Genomic DNA, 17,952 nt, shown 5'->3' on the forward strand with positions numbered 1-17,952 from the left:
GGTGGTCAATTGCAGCTTTCAATCCGAAATTTTAGTGCCTGAATCTTTCCTCCGAGTATGTAAACACGAATTCCCATTCCCCTTTTAGAGTTTTTGACAATTATTATTCGTTGCACTTGCTCTCTAGTAATTATACTGAACTGATGTCCCGTTTGTTAGAACAAAAGAAGAAAAAAGTCATTTGTATTTTAACCTCTATTGTAATCCATTGATTCGCTTGGAAAGTTGCTGTGTAATTGGTCTGACCACATCCCTCGGAAAAAAAGCATTTGTTGAAGGGGAAGAAAGAAGGATCCTATAACAGATAAAATCAGAACCACATTCCTAATTGGGAGATCAGATTGTTAACATGTTAATGGCACACGCGATCGTGTTAGGATGATGCTTTTTTGAGTGATCATCATTGCATTGTTAAGTTTGCTTAACAATTTCAATAGTTTTTGCTTCCCAATGAGTGATTCTAGCAACTAGCAAGAAAGAAAGGGAAGAAAAACTAAAATACCAGATGGTTGCTATTTGTTCTCTCTGCGATGTTCATTTTCATTTCCATATTTATTTTTATTTTTTCCACACAAAAAAAAGAAATACTCGTGTGCTATTCTATGGCCAGAGCATCACCTCAGTTTTCTGTAGCAGCGCTGCTTAAGATTGTATTGAGGATGTAGACAGAGTTGGTATTCATTATAATTTGCTACTTAGAAGTCATTCTCAGGGTCCTCAGTTTCAATCAGATGCTGATTGTTGTGATTCTTGAGTTGGTTGTAGTGTTGAATTCTGAAGGTCTCTTAACATATTATAAGCTTATTTTCGGAGAACAGTTGTCTTGACCCCAACTAGGGGTTGTGACTGCCTGACCGGCATAGAGGAGGGCTTCACAAGTCCCGCTTAAGCTTACAGAAATCACAAGAAGCATTAAATATTTTCGATGAGATTCATGGAGCAACTTTTAGATAGCAAGCACTAGCTCTCGTGTGACTTGCAGGATCTCCCTGTAACACGAAGCAACTCCATATTTGTACCTGTCTCGAACCATCCAAGCAGCACACACAATCTCAATGGTCACATCGTTCATCTTATGAGAAATGGACAGGGCATACATAATTGTGTTTACAAGATGTAGATAACGTGACAAAGTAACTCAGCTAAGACGAGACTAACAAAGTTTCAACCACCCACAGGCTTCATGCATGGATCAATACAGCTAGAGGAAAGGCTGAAAGGCTATAGGGAAGCTTAATTTTGATAGAAGAACTATATTTGGATCATTGTTAACTAAGATGACTTGGAGCTTTCAAGTGACCCTACATGGAAAGATTCATTGGTTTGTTTTGGACATTAAAGGCTTTCAGTTGTGGGAGTCTTGAGGGACTATTTTTCTTTGTTTGAAGGCTCTCGATCCCCGGGAATAGAGTAATTTCTCATATGGAGCGCTTCACCCTTAAATGGATCCTACGCAACGCGCGAATATAAATTCAAGTCACTAGATTTTGAATACTAGATAATCTACTTTTACAATTTTTTTAAGTATATGACATTGGAAATACTAGCTTCCACTTTTTCTCGTTTGTATCAAAATTGAATCAAACCCAAAATATTGTCATTCTTGGTGATTAGTATTTATCGTCCCATGGTATAAACTAAGAGTCGTGCTCAAAGCATCAAACACATATAATGAACCCAACCTTCCAACTCAACTGGTTATCATGACATCAAATTAATGAACAATAATTGTTAGGTCGACACATATTTATTTAGTCCAATTGTCAATGTATCAACAATAAAACATTCTTGGAAGTCAATAAAAGTTAAGATTAATTTTTTTGAAACAAATAAGTGAGCGAAGCAAAGGTGTAAGGATTATTCATGGCCTCCCATTATCTCAAGACCTTAGTGGAACAGCATTAACCAAAAGATGGGAAAATCTCATATAAGTTTGAATTATTTTAAGCATCCAACTAATCAAATCACCTTCTTAGTTTACGCTGTATAAACTCCTAGTTACTCCTTTCTCAAATACACACAAAAAAACAATCCGATCAGCTTTAGAATCCAAATCTTCTCAATGGGGAGCCAAATGAAGAAGCAATGGCTTCAATTTGCTTGTGCTTTCGCATTTTTCTTGATTGCAACATGCACTACGGCATATTCACCTTATTCTGATAAACCTCCAGTTCCAACATACAGTAAAGTACCAACCACAGTAGCCAAAAGTGATGATTACAAGGTACCTTCAGTGCCTAAACAGGACTATAAGGCACCATCTTTGTCAAAGAATGATTACTACAAGAAGCCATCAGTTCCAGAAGATAACTACAAAAAAGTGTCATCAGTGCCTAAACAGGATTACAAGGCGGCATCTTTGCCAAAGAATGATTACTACAAGAAACCATCAGTTCCAGAAAATAACTACAAGAAGGTACCCTCATTGCCTAAAATGGAATACAAGGTGCCCTCAGTGCCTCAATCGGAATACAAGGCGCCATCTTTGCCAAAGAGTGATTACTATAAAAAGCCATCGGTTCCAGAAGATAACTACAAGAAGGTACCATCTGTTCCAAAAAGTAGCGACTACAAGGTTCCCTCAATGCCTAGACATGAATACAAGTTGCCCTCAGTGCCTAAACAGGAATACAAGGCACCATCTTTACCAAAAAATGATTACTACAAAAAGCCATCGGTTCCAGAAAATAACTACAAGAAGGTACCATCTGTTCCAAAAAGTAGTGATTACAAGGTGCCCTCAATACCTATACAGGAATACAAGGCTCCCTCAATGCCTAAACCGGAATATAAGGTGCCATCTTTGCTGAAAAACGACTACCACAAGAAGCCATCAGTTCCAGAAGATAACTACAAGAAGGTGCCATCAGTTCCAAAAGCTAACAACTACAAGGTACCCTCAGTACCTAAATCGGAATACAAAGTTCCTTCTTTGCCAAAAAATAACTACAACAAGAAACCATCACCTTCTCCTCCACCACCTTACTATTACACCCCCTCCTCCTTCTCCATCACCACCTCCTCCATATTATTAAATTTTCATCTTTCATGATCAACATTTTTCAAGGAAGTCCTTCTCCAGCTCACAATATATAAACCCAAGGGTTATCATATTGCGAGTCGGAGGCATGCTATCAAAAGTTGTAATTCTTTAATGTTACGTTGTTTCCTATTCCTTCTTCGGTTTGCATTTAGATTCTATTTTTGAATGTTTCAGAGAATTGTTTCAATTGAATACAAGTTCCTTTTATTGAGAATTTATGTATTTTCATCTATTCTTCCACCAATTGCCAAATTATTCACTTAAAGTTAATAGCAAAACCGTGGAACATATATAACAAATATCATGAAACTTCAAAATAGGTATAGTAAGGATTGGGAATTCCAAGAGTAGTGTGGGCATTCCATGTTAGGAAAAGAAAGCAAAGTAAACCGATTTCCGTAGTAGCAGCGAACGAAACGGAAGGGGCAATTTGCAGGATTGCCCTTCGCTGGAGGTGGTCTTTAATTTTTACCCCTCAAAATGGTGGTCTTTAAAATTTACCCTTCAAGCAGAATTTCTGCCTAGCGAAATTTTGGCTGGCGATTTTTTTTTTTACTATTTCAACCCACATACATAAGGTCGGAGAGAAAAGGCAATACTTAAAAACCACCAATTTGAAGGAAAAATTAAAGACCATTATTAAATGAAGGGCAATCCGCGCAAAAAAAAGAAACGGAAGCAGCCTAAACCGTGAAAATGGGATTGTGAGGGAGCAATACAAGCGCTTGGTGTAGCAGCCCGAATGTTGCACCCTATAGGACAAAAGTCCGGTTAGCTGAAAGCATCACTAGCTTACGCTCTAACCCTATAACATGGAGCACGTGAAATCCTGTAGAATCATTTACATTATTAGTATTTACTATAACTTCAATCCTGTAGAGATCAAATACATAAGGTCGGAGAGAAAAAGGCAAGTTCTTGTACTAAAAATCATAATCCTTAGTCTTACATAGGAAAGGTGAAAAAGACACACTTCCCCTTAAATTTTTACTCGGTATTATTAAATATAATATAACAAAGAAGATAAAGTTACATCATTGCAAGCAGTGGATCATTTTGTTCAGATATAAAGAAGCCGAGAGATAAATGGATTGGATTGTCACTAAGTAGTACCAAAGCAGTTTAGATAATTAACGATAGTTTAAGTGAGTTTAACAGTGATCTAATTAGATGCACTTAGTGGCGTATGCTTTGATACAGCCAAAACCTCAAGAATTTGTGATGAAGTTTACATTTCTGAAAAGAAAAAAAGAAGTAAAAGTTACATTAAAGAGGAGGAACAAAGAATGAAGACTAATCTAAATAACAGGAAACCCGTGAAAATCGAAACGTGATCCCTATCCCTTTTGACTCGGTAAAAAGAGAAAATTTGCATTGTGATTATTTTTGTAATGTTAAGTTTTTTATTGGTTGAAAGATTGCTTTGTAAAATCTGAACTGCTTGCAGCTAACACATCTTAAAAAAAGAAGGTAGAAACTACTTTTTGATCAGAAATGTATGCTACCATTGAGCCTCAGCTCCTCAACTAAGCAAAAAAGAAGCAAATTCGGTTGAAGCCTGGAAGATGAGGTAAGGGAGAGAAACGAAAAAACAAAGGTTCTGTTGAGATTCAAGTCCCCTTTTAATTGCACGAGAGATAAGGAAAACGAGATATCAAGTGGGAAGACAATGACCATGAAAGAAAGGCAAAATCAGAAGTAGAAAGCTGGCCCTATGAGCAAAACTTTGCCTCATGCAGAAGAGTCTTTTTCCAACGAGAATAAAAACAGTTTTTGGTAAACACAATTTCCATCTTTAACATCAACCCCTAGCCCTCTTCCAATCCACCATTTATAACTAGTTTTTGTGTTTGACGTCATATATACAGAAAATGGGTGAGTTCTTTCTTGATTTCTCATCGATCCTTATACAATGAAGAAAACATAGATTTCCCTGCAAAGAGAGTTATGCATCTTGCAGAAAAAGTGAAGCCAAGCCATACACTAGAAAGTGGTATGTATTCCTTCTTTCTTTTAAAATTAAAATTAACAGCTTTTCTATGTATGCATGCATGTGTATATACCTGTATGTGTGTATACATCATAAATGCATACAACAACAACATAACATACCCAGTGTAATCCCACAAGTGGGATCTGAGGAGGGTAGAGTGTACGCAGACTTAACCTCTACCTTGGGAGGTAGCATCATAAATGCATACAATACATATATATGTGTGTGTGTATATATATAAAAGCTATGTTTGTATGCTTGGATCTGTGTTTATTCAACAACCCCATAGTGCTTTCCTATGTTTGTTATTTGATCTTTGTTTCTTCTGCTCATGCCAAAATAACACACGCACACACGAGAGAAATTAAGCAAAATATTTAGGGGAATAATCCTAGAGCATTGCAAAATATCGATATTAAGGGGAAAAATCATCTGATATAGAATTTCTAATGCTTGAATAAAATCAGAAAATGGAAAGAAGTTCAAAATTAGAAAGAGGGAACAAGCAGAGAAAAGGGATTGAAAATTTAATTGACTCAGCAAAAATCAGAGGTCAATGTATTTATATCACTATATGAATGATCATCATCTTACAGCAAATACTATAAAAGCTTGAGCAGATGTTAACTGCTCCATGTGGAGCTTTTTACAATTAAACAATGGACTTGACATATTCAACCTAAAATCACCTTAAAAGAATGAAACCATCCCCATAAATTTGCTAATAAAAAATCGCAGAAATGAGAGGGGGGTGTACATATATAATTTTTTTTATATATACCTAGGTGCTTGGACGACGAGCGCCCCAGCAGCTATGTACACAAATTAATGACTGGATACTATATAGGGTAAGCAAATGAACCACCAAAAAGGGGGGAACAAAAAGAACCCAGGCCTAAATATCATTTTGGTTTCCATGAGCAGTAGACGACTCATGTCTGTTCTCCTCATGACCGTTAAACTTGGCATCTTCAGAGACTGACTCAGGGGATGCATTAGTACCTCCTGTGCCACAAAGTATGCAAGGATTTGAAGGTCTTTGAGAGCACCAATTTTCCGGAACACTTAGGAAATGCGTGTCGATAAACTTTCTAAATCTCTTTTTATACTCCCTTGGAGAGAGAACAGTAGGAAGCTGATTCTTGGGAACCACAAGCGAGGATTTGACCCAATTCTCAAGTTGCTTGTCCCATGTGTACTGCCTGAGATAGTCAATGATGCCACAAACAAGTTCACTGCGCTCAGTATCCACTCCAACAAGTAAAGAGTAGTCCATCACATTGACCGACTGTAATTCAGAAAATGATAAACAAGTTTAGAAGCTAAGCCACAAAAATGTATCAGTGCATGTTTACCATAAGTAGAAGTCACATGCTTTTTAGCACTTCTAGGATTCATCAGTAGGAGTTCACGCAAAACTTACGTTGAGGAAACCACAGTCATTCCATACAGCTCGTTGCAAGTTCCACTTTGATCTTGTACCAACGTATAAAGGAGAGATGTTCATGTCATTCACAAAATTTTGGTCTAAAAGAACATCTCCTGCGGTATTGCCAGCTGAATTAAATCGAGCATGAAGAGCCCCTTTTAGATCATATTGCCTAGTAATATTTCTACCAAATGAAAGGTTCTCCATCACCATGAGATCATGCCTCGTCTCTTTCCCACCTTTTGTTGGCCTTACAGTGACCTGAAAAACGCAAATACTGAGACCAAAGTCCAAAAAGAGCATGTGTATTGTGCTAATAGCCAGAAATGAAGTTTATAGTTGATTAATATACCTGATAAATGCCAAGAACTTTTGCAAGGCAGGTCTGATTGCCTTTCTCGTAGCACTGTTCCATGTACTCAAAATAATTAGGACCAAACTTTAAGAATGAGTCAAATTCTGTTCTCTGTATTTCCTTGATGATTAACCGGTCATCAAGAGTTTTAGCAAACAAGGATTTACTTTTCCCACCTTTTGCATCCCACTTCCTACACCTACTTAGAGAAGCAATATAATCAACTTCAGATGGGCAACATCGACCTCGCAAATGAGAGAATTCGCTAGCATAGAGACAGGTAACCGAGTATTTACGCTTCCCAGGCAATTTCCCAGGACCCATGGAGACTTCAGGGTGAAGAGTAGAAACAGAAACCGAAGAATTTAACATATCTAAACCATTTAAACTCGATGAACGTGTTTGTTCTGAAACTTGGGCAGACTGAATCCCTTCTAAATTCAAAGAACTACTTGAAGAGAGATGAGGAGGAGCCAGTGAGAATAATCGCATTAAGCCTTGAGAACTTTCATTTGCCTTATCATCAATTCCTCTATCTTCTTCACACACAATGGCTAAATCCTTCAGTGATGCTAAAGCGCAAGCGATGATGCTAGAAGCTTCATCTTCATAATCAGAGACAATGAATTTATCACTTCCAAGGGGAATGTGCAGCCTTGCACCCTCATCAGTAACAAGTTTATAAGCTGTAGTTTCTACAGCATGGCTTGTGATCGATCCTAATTTTGGCAGGTAACCTCTCCGCAGATCCTTCATGTATTCATGCCGAATTTCAGGAAATGGAGCCCACCACCCCATATCATTCTCAATATTGGACATTATTGAGGGAAGGGATCTACTCCTTTGAGGATCCATAGAATCACTGGCAGTCCTCCCATCAACGCTAGAAAGACTTGGTTTTTCCAACTGCAAATGTGTAGGTGAAGGAAGATTGGATTGTAGATTATTTTCATCACCAGAGTGTAAACAATTAAATTTCACTGCAGGATTCTCGATGGATGATCCATTTCCAGTAGTTTTTGCTGCAGTTGATGACTCAGTAACTTCACTAACATTAGCATCAACAGGAATTTCTACAATCAGAGAACCATTTGCTTCGGTAGATGCCAAATTCAATTTCACATCACAATTATGGTTCGAAAGTTCACCAAAACTTTCTTTAATAGTTTCTGTCCCATTGTTTTCCTCTGAAGAAGAATTCGCAGTGATCTCAATATTCAGATCATGAGAATCTTCCAAAGCTTTGTCACCTCCTCCCAGATTTGCTTCTGCCCCATTAGCATCTCCTTCAACAATGCACTTTCCTTGTTGCTCCTTGTGGCTAATAGGTTCAATATCTGGCAGTGTTGATTGCTTTGGGTTAATGGCTTTGGGATCACCATCCATATAACAAGAAGATAGTAATGAATGAAGACGGCGGTCCCACACACACGACTCAAGCAGAAGCTCTAGTCGTATTCTATTCAAGCTTAGAAGTTTATATACCACGACATCCTGAACCGGATCCTTAACGGCATTTTGTATGTCAACCTGATATTGAATTCACATATATCAGATAAAGGAAAAAAAGGTTTAGATATAGCTATGTTTAATGCCTGAATACGACATAATTACTCTTGTGACTTGCATGTGTACATAGTTGAGAATACATAAACATTACTATACCCTAGAACATCCTACACATTGCATCAGCATCAATATCAAAATCGTTCACATGAAAAAGTGAATAAACTCTTGCGAGGCAGCTAGTAAACTAATTATGCTATGGGACAAACCTCCCAAAAAACTAGAATCGAACTAGTAGTCACGATGATGACACATAAATCCATCATTGTTGGAAAAAAAATAATGTTGCCAAAAGTTTTAGACTCAATTATGATGGATAAATCCACCATGGTTGATGAAATTAAATTCTATTGGGACGTGTAATTCTAGAAAAGTAGCAGAAAAGGAACTAACCTCATGCTGAGATCTCTCTTAGATACCACTATGACATTGCCTCAATCCAACATGGTTCCTCAAATAAAAGACTATACAAACAAGTAATCCTAGATGGTAGCAGAAAGGAACCAACCTCAAACTGAGATCTCTCTTCCTTCAACATGTTTTCAATTTCAGAAAATTCCTTAGTTGATCCTTGAAGATTTAGCACTGATCCAACACGAGACTCTACTGCCTTCAGAGTTTTTTCTACATCATGAAACATCATCATCCCTTTCAAGTGCACCTGGTTTAAGGAAGAAAAGAAATCCTAGGTCAATTTAAACAATTCCACATGCAGATTACACATTCAGCCAAATATATAAAAGCATGGGTACATAAAAACAGAATGGCACACTCGTAAGAGACATACATCATTGAACTCCTGCTTAAGAAATTCTCCTTTGATGGAACTGCTAAATTCCAGCTTCTTGGGAGGAAGATACACGGAATAAGTTCTAACAGTAGAGTACTTGAACATTGCAACCATTCGCCCTAATCTGCACATGTTTACAGATGACATGAATATCTTCAGAGAAGACACAGAATAATAATAAAAATTCTCTCATGCCCCAGCATGGCTATTTATCTCATAGGAAACAGATTTGATGATTAATACGGAAAGTAATGTTGCCAGATCAAACGGAAAAAGGAGGACAGAACGGCAGCTGCCGATGTGTCATAGCCACTGGGTACAAATGTATAAAAATTACAAACTACTTCAAAAAGAACTGAAAATAGAACTATGTAAAGTGTTCATACCCAAAGAAGTAGAGGAAATCCTTATCAAAGGAGTGACCACAGGCAGACAGTCTACTAAAAAGAGAGGAATTTGAGAAACTGAGCTCCAAAAATTTTCCAAAAGAAAACCCACGCGAGCCATTAGATATTAACACTCTTTTAGTGGATACTGAGCTTCCATTCTGGGATTTGCATTTACAGCAACGACTCCACATCCAGAGTTTGCCTTCATTTTCACCTCGCAGGCCCTTGTCCACGGGAAGACACCGAACTTGAATCGTAAGGAGCTTGTTGTGATGTGCATAATGAAATATGTGAGCTTCAGGGGATTCACCACAGGTCTTGCACTCCTTCTGCACAACAGAGCTTCTTTATGAACAACATAAGCAAATGTTGCAAGCTAGAGAAACGACACAATTGATTGAACAAAAAATGTCCCTTCAGCGACGTCTTTCTCAGAAAGACATAATGAGTAAATTCCATCAGATACGTTTAGATTAGTAAAGCCACATTAAATGATGTACTCTGTTAAAATAAGTGACTATCATTCTAATAAATTTGGTGCATTTAACTAAAAGGACTTTAATGCAAAGAAAGAGTTTGAAGTGGAGAAATTTGAGATATATGCACCTGATTAAGCAAATTATCCTGCAAAAACTTTTCAAGGGGAATATCAAAATCTTGATAGAACTTGATCCGAGAAAAACGATTATGCTCACACATAGTCCCTCTTGAAGCATTCCGACGGGACATCAGAATCAAAATACTCTCAGAATCCAACAATGATGCCATGCCATCCTTCATATGTTCTTGGTCTTCAAGCTTTTCACCAGATCCCTCTAATTCCAAAGATTCTACCTGGCTCACAAGTAGGGTATCGTCTTGCTCCTTTTCAGGGGCATTTACGTCATCAGAACTCGCCTTTTGTTCTACATCACTATGTATTAAATCAGGCACATTAGAAACTTGAACATCAGCTTGGACCTGATTATCTTTCGTGGCTCCGTTCAAACTGAGATACGAGGCCATGGATTGACGAGAGGTGGAGAAGAGAGGAAATTTATCCCCCATAATCCTTCTCACAGAGGATGAGATAGACGATAATCCAGAGAGAACGACTGGGTTGTATGGCTCAAATAATAGAGATTCGCTTTCTTCGTCTAACTTATGACTTATTTCTTCATGGAAGCCATTGGATATTGGAATATCAACTGTACAGGATGAACTGGTCTCACCAACATGCTCCTCAGCATTAGAGATAATTCCTTGCCCATCACTAACAGATGGTGTTTCATTACCAAGTGTTAGATTCACCTCCTGGCTAAGAGGAAGAGTTGACAACATTGCTTTTTGATCCAGAAGGAACGAAGTCTCTAGGATTAAATTGTATGCCACGATGATCGCATATTTGACTACATGTTTAATCTTCTTCAATTCATCACTGTTTGATCCCATTAACAAAATCTGTGGGAAAAAAAAAATTAACATTCAGTGGAGAACAACTAAATGCTCCGGATGTAGCGGAGAAGGGATAAGGAAACACCGAGTAGACAATCCATGGGACCTGAATAGGCTAATTCAGCAGCATTTTGTTGAATTGCACATGGAGCCAAATTATCAGTGTTATTGATGTTATTACGGATTAGTCATCCAGGCAGAACCATAGTTAATAGCAAAATCACTTAGCTAAGATAATATACTTCACAAGTTATGTTATAATTTCAAAATCTTCTGAAAATTTGTAAATTAAGAAATAGATTGAAGTTTTACTCAACGAGACACAGAGGAACGGGAAACATAGGTCAAAATCTGGCATCAAATGGCAACTCGCGAGTGTAACAGCTCCAGCAATTGTTGAGTGTTTATGTGCACAAAGTGTTACTATAAAGAAAGACAATGATGTAACAAACTGTCTTTTATTTTTCAAAAAGTCACTACACCAAAGTGAAATTCAGAATTCTTAGTTATCAGTGCATAACCACCTCCTTCAAAACGAACTCTAATCGTATATAAGCAATTTATTTCAAGACATTGATGATAACCAATTATTCTCGTTACACAAGCTTACTATGATAAACAAATTATTTTGGTTAGACAAGCTCAGTGCCCATCTTGTGTATGCCATGTGATCAATCCTTTTTTTTTTTTTTTAATTTTGGTTAAGTTAGGCAATGTCATCAATCTTAAAATAGTTGTAACTGAGGAATTTGACAAGATGGCTAATGAGCACTACAGAGCGAAGATTTGTAAGGTTCACAGTGCAATATCTTATACTTTTGTAGGGCACTGGAGAAAGATGCATCTTATTCCAACTTATAATTGTTCATAAACAACCTAACAGATTGTCGCATGAACCCACTATCAGTAACACCTTAGATAACATCAATTAAATATGACAATCCGGGTTACCTCTCCTATGTGGTTTGCGAGCTATTGCACAGGAGCTGGGTTTACCCTGTGCACACCCGAAGGGTAGCGGCTGCAGGTTCCCATGTCATCAAAAAAAAATAAAAAATGACAATAAACAAACACACTCACTGTACATCCCAGACGAGTAGGACAGCCCTCAATAAACATCAATGTTTTGCTAGGCTTTTTCCCAGCATCTCCAGAAGCAGAATGTTCTTCTACAAATTTTTCGAAATGAAAGGAATCACACTGCCTGAGCTTTCGGCCAACCAATATATCGGCAGATAATGAACCTGTGCAACGAGCAACTTTCTCCAAGCGATGTTGTTTCATATCAAAGACTAAGGTTACTCCTTTCTTCAAAATAGACTCCTGTATGTCACGAGAAACAGCATTCTCCACTAAAACCACATTCGGTTGGTACCTTTCTATCATATCGATGATAGATTTCACACTATCTTTCTCCTGTTATCAAAAATAAATAAAAACAGACAATCATTAGTCAAAGAATATGCTCATTTTGGTAATTTGACACACCCGAGGATTTGTTGTTTACCTGTTGCTGGGACTCCTTCAATGATGACAGCTCACTTTTTTTGGAGAGCCCCAGTGCACTCTGGATCAACAGCAACCTAGGTTTATCGTACTTGGTTGGCATGTGTTTGTGCGCAGCATGCTTTTTAAAAACCAAGCCTCTGACAAAACGACTACAAAACAAAAAGATATCTGTTAAACCTGGAGAATTTAGTGGTCCATCCATCCCGAAGTCTTAGTTTGAACAAGCACATAAGTTGTAAATTTCATAATCAGACTGCATGTAACAGTGAGTGGACCCTAAATTAGACTTAAAGCTACAATTTTATAAGGCTGCAAGAGTCTACAAGAACATAGAAAGGGTTTTGAACTTACTAGTTGATAAGTGATGCGTTAAGACCTTGCAAGAATTGTGACTTTTGAAGAAGAACTATCACTCAAAAAGTCATAATTCTTTTTCCTGCTTTATTGTAACCTACTCTGGATAAACGTATTCCCTACTCCAGTGTATTTACATTACCCAATGCATGATCGTATCCAACTTTGTACTGAGCATATATAGTGAAAGCAGGAGGGGTCTGATCCACAGAATTGAGAGAATATACTCAGGCTATGGGGGTCTGTGTTCTTTTTAACCTTGCTTAACTGTGAATACTGCAAATAATAACCTAGGACATGATGTGAATCACTTGTGATCTCATCTTTAGCAAAGCACATAGGTTAAAACACTGGATGAGTTGCATTCAATCGGACGAAAGAGCTAAATAAAACTAAGACCCGAAACATAATTAATCGGGAGGTGATGAACTTCAGAATCTAATCCCACGTATTTAAAAACCAAGGCCAACTTGAGTCTCAGAAAATGCCCAAAAATACTCAGTTGAAGTTTTGGATAGAACTTAAACTGCCTATCATTGAAATATAATATTGTGCAGGATTCGGATGAAATGATATCTAATCTTTTGCCATTTCTATCTGAATGTCCAAATGTAAAAAGTTTTTGGAATTCAAAGGATCGTTATACTGATTTTGTACAAATGCAAGTTCAAGTTTCAATCTAGAATGAATAGGATTATTTATCGTTACCTGAAAGTTATGAAATTCAAATCCCCTATTTGTATTATTAGTCAAAGTTCAATTCTCTCCATTCATTCAGTATGGTTGTAATTGTTAGCCCTTACTTTTGCTTTTGCATGAATGCTTTAACTAAAACTTGGAAGAATCGCTTAAATTGGATAGACTAGTTGATATGGAGTTTAATGTCTGTCTAACACCTTTCGTTAGCCGCATGAACCTCCTAAACCAAACTCTTTTTTCGCAAACCAATAGTGAGCAATTTTAAAAGGTGTTAATTTCAAACAAAGTCATGATTACCAAAAAAAAAAAAAAAAGATTCAAAGACCTAACACACTTAATCAATTAAAAGCGATTTTTGTGTTAGGGCAAGTCCAAGTCTATTCGGAAACCCTTTTGAAGTCAAACTGTTACAATGCCCTTGTACCTCTAATTTCAAAATTTGAGAACACTGTCTTTTAGAATTGGTCTATTATTTGGAAGAAGTACGATAAGGGAGATTAATGAAAACATGGCAGCGGAAACATAAAAAGGAGAATTGATGAATACACATTACCAAATATCTAATTTTCCTAGAATTTGGAATGAATGAGAAATGGGGAAACACAACAGAGATGAGGAGTTGGTGGTTAGTGTGATACCTTTGGCTGCGAGAACCAGTTGAAATGCATTTTATCTTCACATATTCAATAGGATTCATCTTTCCTTCTGTTGCATCAGGCTTCACAAACGAAGCAGCCTCCCATGACAAGGAAGTGATTATATCAACCCAATTATCACCTTCTTTCACCGAAGTGGCGACACCAACAGATTTAAGGTAGTCAGTAACAAAGGCCTTAAGTTTCCCATTCATTACTTCCTGTAATGCCTTTTGCCTTTCCTCTTTAAACTTATAACAACCAAAGTCTTCTTCGCCAAAGCTGATTAAAGAAGCTGTCCTACCCCAATTCCGGCCATCACCACATTCGTCGTCATCATCATAATTAGCCACACTGCCCTCAATATCATCATCATGGTCTTCTGGTTGTGGGGGCAGCCAGAACTGGGCATCAAATTCATCATTACAAGAGGTTCCAGCTTCATCATCGTTATCTCTTTCATTTCTACTATCTTTGGGTTCCTCAGAATTACCAGTTCTCGTTTGTTCTGCATCCCTTCCTATAGTAGAAATAGGATCCTCTTGACTGCTGTCTGTACTACATTCATCAACATATACCCTGATAATAAAGCCAAAAGGGTAACCAAGTCTAAATAATTTAGCTTATTCATGACTCAAACCAGAACTATTAGCGCCTTTACTGAACCTCCACCTAAGAAGAATATTGATATAACTAATACAACTAACCTCACATCTGAGTTTGCATCAACAGAAAGGTCACCTGAAAGGTCACAGAATATGGCTTAAGGGTCATGTAAATGTAATTAATATGTCAAAGACTCAAAGCATGAGACAAAGAAAGCAGAGCATACTGCAACATGAGCTAGAGCTGTTTATGCTTTGTAATGAAGCAGCAGGATTGATCATCGAACTTGCATTATCCTGCATTTCGCCACAGTATTTACACAAACTATATTGGATGCCGGGAAGATCTTAAACCTGCAAACTTATGACAGCCAAGTCAATAATGTAAACAACTTAAACAAACAAAAATAGAGCCATCCTCTCAACAACAAAGAGTTATATGATGCATATTCCCATTACCCAGTATGAAATTCTTTAAGAAGCTCTCTCTACAAATTTTGGCATTCGTTAGTTTCTGAAAAAAATGCACCTTTGAATGTCCTTGCTTTTGAAGTACAGAACAGAAACATATTGAAGAAGGATATATGGGTGCTATAAATGATTCTTTAGGTGATGTAATTTCTAAATACCACCTGGGGTGTTATAAACAGGGGTGGATCCAGAGACCAAGCTACGGGTTCGGACGAACTCAGTAACTTGGGTCCAAACTTTGTATTTGTCTTAACAAATCCATCTCATTTGAACTTAAGATGATCTTTACACCCATTATCATATATATATATTTTTGACACTCTGTATGCTCTGTATAAAGTTAGTCCAAAACCTTCCAACTTTTTGTGTGACAACTAAAAGTTACAGAAGATATGTGGTGGAGGGGGTACTTAATAGGTTTCAATAGCTAAACGGGCATTGCAACAAACAGATTTGCAAAATGAAGATATGGGACGGAGAGAGTACTTTAGAAGCTAAGCGTCAAATGCTAAATAGGCATCAGTAGACAGCTAATGAAAAAGCAATTCAGAATTCCTGAAACTAAAATTGGAAAGTAAAACCGTTTATGGGAAATCATGAAGAAATTAAGTTTGTTGACCAAAACCAAACGTAATCAACAGTTTAAGTTGTCCAAAAAACAAATATATAACCATTAAGAAAAATGAATAAATTCACAACTGTTAAGACAGTGATACATATATGATACAAAAATGATGAATCAACAAAAACAAAACATTTAACATGACAGTTTGCTATTTTCACAACAATGCCGACTAGCCACAAACAGGGATGTAATCCTGAATCACTATATTAAGAAAAACTTAAAGAGGATAACAGTTATATTCTTCTTCTTCTTCCCTTTTTCCATGATAAGTATGAGAACAGTTACTGTTATTATTTTTGTCTTTCGGGATAAACCTCTATACCAATTAGCATGAATTAAAGAGTAGGAAGTAAATCGAGATTTGGCATCCAAAATCAAGATTCGCCTCTCAAAAAAAAAATCCCCACATTACAAGAAAGACTTAAATATTTCTTTGCACAAAATGATACACATAAAGAAAGTTACCCTTTGGCCAGAAAAATTATTCACTTTTTTCAGGAATATTTTTTCACTTTATTTGAAAATCAGTGTTTGGCCATGAAAATTCTAAATTCAACTTTAAGTTGTATTCCAAATTCAGAAAACAATTTATAACCTATTTTCCAACTCACTTCACTTTTGAAGTTGTACCTAAGTACCTTCAAACATGAACATTATTCCAAATACTCTATCTAAAAAGTATAACCAAACACAAACACAACTCCAACTCCATAAGTTCCAAATAAAGATAATTCTTTTTGGAATCTATGGCCAATTAAAAAGAAAACCTGTTGTATAAATAATAGCCGCCCATGAAATCTAAAAAACTTAAAACCTAGCTAGATTTTTAAATATCAACACTTCTTCATGAATTACTGATTGACAGAATTAATTTGTCACTGAAAAGAAAAAAGAGACTTCTTCTTATTTACAACAACCAAAAAAAAAAAAAAAAAGAAGAGAGAATTCCTCTTACATTCATAAAGAACTTAGCAATCTAAAAAATTAAATACTGCAAATTCTCCAATAAGTTACATATGAAACAAAGACAGATTAACTCTATGTAGCAAAATTTAATTCAAACAGAAGAAATAAAGTCATGAACATCAGAGAAATCACAAACTTGCAATGCCATAGCCAAAAACCAAAAATTGAAAATTCACAAAGACAAAAAAGAAAAATTGGTAGCAACCCCAAGTCTAATCTTAATCAAAATAATTCAAAATCATTCTTTATAAGGATGAAAACAGTATAATAAGACACTAATTAAACAAAACAACAAGATCATAGACTTCAAGAAAACAATAAACATTAAACAATCAACAAAACAGAAAGTTAACTAATAACAAAAAAGTAAAAGATTTGAACTTTTTATTGACTTACAGTTAAAAGAAGCAAATACACATGGACTTGATACCCTCCAAATCAATCAACAACATATCTTAAATCAAAAAATCTTTACTACCCACTAAATATTTCTCAATTGGGTATCCAAAAAATGGAAAATCTTGAAAAATTAAAGTAACTTTAGGACAGAGAAAAAGAGAACATTTAAATGTGTTTTAAGGAAGAGAAGAATGAAGATGTTGGAAAACCAACTTTTATGGTCTAAATGGGTCCCACTTGTGTTTACTGTTTAATTTCTTTTGCTTCCTAGAATGGCAAATATATATTACTGGGCCAAGTAAAATTCAGTTTGGATTTGACATAACACCAAAGTTTCAAAATAATAGGAGTATATTTTTGGAATTAGAAAAAGTTAAAAAATTATATTGTACTCCTAGTTGTTATTTTAGATTTTCAAATTCAAAAATTCAAGAGGCAAAAAATGTGTACACACACATACGGAAATATAGTCAATACAGTAAACTTTCTTGACCAAAAAAAAATATATATATCTTTTTGTATCAGACTTTTTTCTTTTCTTTTTCACACTTATTTGTGAGTGGGTACATTGTTACATATGTGTATACGAATGGATTTGATTGGCTTCTAGGAGATTTTGTAAAATTATTGGTATCTCTTTGCCTTTATTGTCATTGTATTACGCCCCATAATTATTTGGCCTTTTGTCCC

At 36.3% G+C, this 17,952-nt stretch overlaps 2 protein-coding genes and 1 long non-coding RNA gene across 5 annotated transcripts; 2 read left to right on the forward strand and 1 right to left on the reverse strand.

Annotated features, from left to right (window-relative positions):
• The first annotated feature begins 1,949 nt into the window (after positions 1–1,949).
• LOC132035542 (protein PELPK1-like) lies at positions 1,950–3,259 on the forward strand. The gene has a single exon (XM_059425841.1). It carries the CDS (start codon positions 2,063–2,065, stop codon positions 3,050–3,052), a length of 990 nt encoding a protein of 329 aa, XP_059281824.1. The 5' UTR covers positions 1,950–2,062; the 3' UTR covers positions 3,053–3,259.
• An 895-nt stretch (positions 3,260–4,154) lies between these two features.
• LOC132034120 (uncharacterized) lies at positions 4,155–5,801 on the forward strand. The gene is made up of 2 exons (XR_009408950.1): positions 4,155–4,819; positions 4,912–5,801. It is a non-coding gene; the product is annotated as an uncharacterized LOC132034120 (long non-coding RNA).
• Positions 5,583–17,453, reverse strand: LOC132034119 (putative 1-phosphatidylinositol-3-phosphate 5-kinase FAB1D). 3 transcript variants are annotated; one of them, XM_059424371.1, is made up of 14 exons: positions 17,260–17,453; positions 15,029–15,155; positions 14,904–14,937; positions 14,200–14,775; positions 12,507–12,657; positions 12,080–12,415; positions 10,172–11,005; positions 9,563–9,894; positions 9,174–9,300; positions 8,895–9,047; positions 7,728–8,350; positions 6,818–7,691; positions 6,460–6,726; positions 5,583–6,324 (listed from the first exon to the last, which is right to left on the reverse strand). In XM_059424371.1, the coding sequence occupies exons 2-14, from the start codon at positions 15,102–15,104 to the stop codon at positions 5,932–5,934; spliced, it is 4,776 nt and encodes a 1,591-aa protein (XP_059280354.1). In that variant the 5' UTR covers positions 15,105–15,155; positions 17,260–17,453; the 3' UTR covers positions 5,583–5,931. The 3 variants fall into 3 exon arrangements, with proteins under 3 accessions (XP_059280354.1, XP_059280352.1, XP_059280353.1); XM_059424369.1 differs by having other exon boundaries at positions 6,818–8,350; XM_059424370.1 differs by having other exon boundaries at positions 6,818–8,350; positions 15,029–15,162.
• Between the last annotated feature and the right edge of the window lie 499 nt (positions 17,454–17,952).

This window comes from Lycium ferocissimum, chromosome 10 (genome assembly GCF_029784015.1).
Source record: "Lycium ferocissimum isolate CSIRO_LF1 chromosome 10, AGI_CSIRO_Lferr_CH_V1, whole genome shotgun sequence".
NCBI lineage: Eukaryota > Viridiplantae > Streptophyta > Magnoliopsida > Solanales > Solanaceae > Lycium > Lycium ferocissimum.